General features: G+C 55.4%; 1 protein-coding gene across 1 annotated transcript; it reads left to right on the top strand.

The window, feature by feature from the left end:
- The first annotated feature begins 250 nt into the window (after nucleotides 1–250).
- On the top strand, nucleotides 251–4,544 carry LOC139825534 (zinc finger protein 541-like). Its single transcript, XM_071798638.1, has 6 exons — nucleotides 251–331; nucleotides 3,182–3,257; nucleotides 3,414–3,502; nucleotides 3,694–3,825; nucleotides 4,206–4,327; nucleotides 4,481–4,544. Exons 1-6 carry the CDS (start codon nucleotides 329–331, stop codon nucleotides 4,542–4,544), a joined length of 486 nt encoding a protein of 161 aa, XP_071654739.1. The 5' UTR covers nucleotides 251–328.
- Nucleotides 4,545–4,754: the final 210 nt, after the last annotated feature.

A 4,754-nucleotide genomic window follows, 5' to 3' on the forward strand; every position in this document is an offset into this window, starting at 1 on the left:
CTCCAGTGCCGTCCCCGGGAGCTCCAGTGCTGTCCCCGGGAGCTCCAGTGCTGTCCCCGGGAGCTCCAGTGCCATCCTCGGGAGCTCCAGTGCTGTCCCCGGGAGCTCCAGTGCCATCCCTGGGAGCTCCAGTGCTGTCCCCGGGAGCTCCAGTGCTGTCCCCGGGAGCTCCAGTGCCATCCCTGGGAGCTCCAGTGCCATCCCTGGAAACTCCAGCGCCATCCCTGGGAGCTCCAGTGCCATCCCTGGGAGCTCCAGCGCTGTCCCCGGCGCCGTCCTTAACCTGGAGCTGGCCCTGCACTGCCTGCACGCAGCGCGCGGCGACCTGATGGTGAGTGACCCCAAAACCCCCAATATCACCCCAACCACCCCGATATCACCCCAAACCCCCCGATATCACCCCAGACCCCCCGATATCACCCCAAAACCCCCTGATATCACCCCCAAAAGCCCCAATATCACCCCCATGCCCCCGATATCACTCCAAAAGCCCCGATATCACCCCAAAACCGCTGATATTTCCCCAAAACACCCTGGTATTTCCCCAAATCCCCGATATCTCCCCAAACCCCCCGATATCACCCCAAAACCCCGATATCACCCCAAAACCTCTCGATATCACCCCAAAACCCCTGATATCTCCCCAAAACCCCCCGATATCACCCCAAAACCCCAATATCTCCCCAAAACACCCCGATATCACCCCCAAAAGCCCCTGGTATCTCCCCAAAACCCCCGATATCTCCCAAAACCCCTTGATATCACCCCAAAAGCCCCCGATATCACCCCAACCCCCCCGATATCACCACAAACCCCCCGATATTTCCCCAAAACCCCTTGATATCACCCCAGAACCCCCCGATATCACCCCAAAATCCCCGATATCTCCCCAAAACCCCCCAATATCACCTCAAAATCTCCCGATATCACCCCAAACCCCCCTGATATCACCCCAAACCCCCTTGATATCTCCCCAGAACCCGCTGATATCACCCCAAACCCCTCCGGTATCTCCCCAAACCCCCCGATATCACCCCAAAACCCCCTGATATCACCCCAAACCCCCTTGATACCTCCCCAGAACCCCTTGATATCTCCCCAGAACCCGCTGATATCATCCCAAACCACCCCGGTATCTCCCCAAAACCCCCTGATATCTCCCCAAACCCCCCGATATCTCCCCAAAACCCCCTGATATCACCCCCATGCCCCCGATATCACTCCAAAACCCCCCGATATCTCCCCCAAACCCCCGATATCTCCCCAAAAGCCCCGATATCTCCCCAAAACCCCCCGATATCACCTCAAAATCTCCCGATATCACCCCAAACCCCCTTGATATCTCCCCAAAACCCCTTGATATCTCCCCAGAACCCCCTGATATTACCCCAAAACCCCCCGATATCTCCCCAAAACCCCCCTATATCACCCCAAACCCTCCCGATATCACCCCAAACCCCCCGATATCTCCCCAAAACCCCTGATATCACCCCAAAACCCCCCCGATATGACCCCAAATCCCCATGATACCACCCCAAAACCCCCCGATATCACCCCAAAGCCCCCTGATATCACCCCCAAAAGCCACAGTATCACCCCCATGCCCTCGATATCACTCCAAAACCCCCGATATCACCCCAAACCCCCCAATATCTCCCCCAAGCCCCCCGATATCACCCTAAAACCCCCTGATATCTCCCCAAAACCCCCTGATATCACCCCAGAACCCCCCGATATCACCCCAAAAGCCCCAATATCACCCCCATGCCCCCGATATCTCCCCAAACCCCCCGATATCACCTCAAAATCTCCCGATATCACCCAAAACTCCCCCGATATCACCCCAAACCCCCTTGATATCTCCCCAAAACCCCTTGATAACTCTCCAGAACCCCCTGATATCACCCCAAAACCCCCCGGTATCTCCCCAAACCCCCCGATGTCACCCCAAAACCCCCTGATATCACCCCAAAATCCCCTGATATCTCCCCAAAACCCCCGATATCTCCCCAAACCCCCCTGATATCACCCCAAAATCCCCGATATCTCCCCAAAACCCCCGATATCTCCCCAAAACCCCCCGATATCACCCCAAAATCCCCGATATCTCCCCAAAACCCCCGATATCTCCCCAAACCCCCCTGATATCACCCCAAAACCTCCTGATATCTCCCCAAAACCCCTTGATACCAGCCCAGAACCCCCTAATATCACCCCCAAACCCACCGATATCATCCCCAAAAGCCCCAGTATCACCCCCATGCCCCCGATATCACCCCAAACCCCCCGATATCACCCCAAAACCCCCTGATATCTCCCCAGAACCCCCAGATATCACCCCAAAACCCCCTGATATCTCCCCAAATCCCATTGATATCACCCCAAAACCCCCTGATATCTCCCCAAAGCCCCCCGATATTACCCCAAAACCCCCCGATATCACCCCAAATCCCGCTGATATCTCCCCAAAACCCCCCGATATCTCCCCAAAACCCCTGATATCTCCCCAAAACCCCCCGATATCTCCCCAAAACACCTTGATATCACCCCAAAACCCCCTGATATCTCCCCAAATCCCCTGATATCACCCCAAAACCCCTCGATATCACCCCAAAACCCCCTGATATCTCCCCAAAACCCCTCGATATCTCGTCAAAACCCCCTGATATCTCCCCAATGCCCCTCAATGTTACCCCAAAACCCCCGATATCACCCCAAAACCCCTGATATCACCCCAAAACCCCCCGATATCTCCCCAAAACACCCCGATATCTCCCCAAAACACCCTGATATCACCCCAAACCCCCCAATATCAGCCCAAAACCCCCTGATATCTCCTCAAATCCCCGATATCACCCCAGAACCCCTCGATATGACCCCAAACCCCCTGATATCTCCCCAAAACCCCTTGATATCACCTCAGAACCCCCTGATTTCACACCAAACCCCCCGATATCACCCCAAACCCCCCAATATCTCCCCAAAGCCCCCTGATATCACCCCCAAACCTCCTGATATCACCCCAAAACCCCCTGATATCTCCCCAAGCCCCCCGATACCTCCCCAAACCCCCCGATATCTCCCCAAAACCCCCCCCGATATCACCCAAAACCCCCAAAATCACAACTTGGGGCGTCCTGCTCCGAATGGAAGGCGAACCCCGAGCCTCTTCCTCTTGCAGAAGGCGCTGGAGATGCTGCTTTCGGGGGGGCCCCCCAAGTCCGAATCGGACCCTCTGGCCAATTATCATTACGCAGGTAAACGAGGAACGGGGCCCATTCCCCCCCAGGACACAAACAGACACCACGATACCCTTTCCACGCCGATTTAAACATCTTGGGCTGCCGATAACGACCCCCCCGCCCCGTTTGCTAATTGCGTTCCCCGTAACGAACCCGCTCATTGCCCCGCAGGCTCGGACACGTGGACGCCATTGGAGCAGCAGCTTTTCCACCGTGCTTTTGCCACCCACAAGAAGGACTTTTATCGCATCCACAAGAAGGTAAATCCCCCAAAATCATCGGGTTTTAACCCAAAAAGCCGCGTTTTTGAGTCACGCATCGAACTCCCGTTCTCCAAATGTCATTTTGCTGCTTAACGCTGCAAAAAAGGCACCGGAATGAGACAAAACGAGGCGTAAATGTGATTTACCGCGGCGTTTCCATCCTAAACCGCCCCTATCCCCTCGCTTAGGTCCAGACTAAGACTGTGGCCCAGTGTGTTGAATATTACTACATCTGGAAGAAAACGACCAAACTCAAGTCCTACCGAGCAAAAGGGACGGGCAAAAAAGCCAAGAGAAACAAGGAAAAGGCCGAGGAGAAGGTAGAAAACGCGTTTACACAGAATTTGCGCTGCAGGAAAACCGCCTTGAGGCCAAAAAAGCGGCTTTTTGGGCCCGAAATGGGCTCGATTGGCTGCAGGTTGATTGCAGTGATTCCAGGTATTAACGATCCTGGTGGGGTTTGAATGGTTTGGGGGATATTCTGTGGTTTTGGCTTCGCCGCCGAAGGGAATTGCTGTGCGTTCCCTGCCAAAAAGCGGTGGTTTGTGTCACAAAAAGAGCCGGTTTTGGCTCTTTTAGCCTCACCTGGCTGAGTTGTCTCTATGGGCTGTTCCATAGGGTCTTGTTTCCAAGCTGGTTTATTCTCAGCGCTCTCGACCTTTGGTGAAAGGGGGGAATGAGAGGAATCTCTGCTTTCCAGGCCACTTTCCAGCCCCCGAAGAAGAAGCCCCGTCCCTCGCCCGAGGAAAGGGCCAAAATGAAGCAGCAAATGGCCCAAAATGAGGGCGCCGGGGAGTCCTTTCCATGCACGGAGTGCGGCAGGTGAGTTGTTGCTTATTTGGGGATAAAGAGGTTAAAAGGTGTTAAAGCCACCCGGCGCGGAGCCAAGAAACGGCGCCGGACCCGCGCCAAAACGCACCCAGAGAGGGTGAAGCCAAAAAGCACTAAAACCTGGGTTTTCCGCCCCGTTTCCAGGGCGTTTGCCACGATGCGGGGCAAGAACGCACACATGAGGAGGATTTATTTTGGGAGGTCTTGAGATTTATTGCTGTCGCGATACCAGGGCCGTCGGTGCCACCCATCGTGATACCAGGGCCATTGTCGTTACCCATCACGATACCGGGGCTGTCAGTGCCACCCATTGCGATACCAGGGCTGTCAGTGCCACCCATTGCGATACCAGGGCCGTCGGTGCCACCCATCGCGCTACCAGGACCATCGTTGCTGCCCATCACGATACTGGGGCCGT

Source organism: Patagioenas fasciata, chromosome 24 (assembly GCF_037038585.1).
Source record: "Patagioenas fasciata isolate bPatFas1 chromosome 24, bPatFas1.hap1, whole genome shotgun sequence".
Lineage (NCBI taxonomy): Eukaryota > Metazoa > Chordata > Aves > Columbiformes > Columbidae > Patagioenas > Patagioenas fasciata.

Bases quoted from the DNA above. Each gene is read 5' to 3' on its own strand.
- LOC139825534 (XM_071798638.1), top strand. The intron at 3,258-3,413 runs GTAAACGAGGAA...ATTGCCCCGCAG, and splicing joins GGCCAATTATCATTACGCAG to GCTCGGACACGTGGACGCCA. The intron at 4,328-4,480 runs GTGAGTTGTTGC...CCCCGTTTCCAG, and splicing joins CCATGCACGGAGTGCGGCAG to GGCGTTTGCCACGATGCGGG.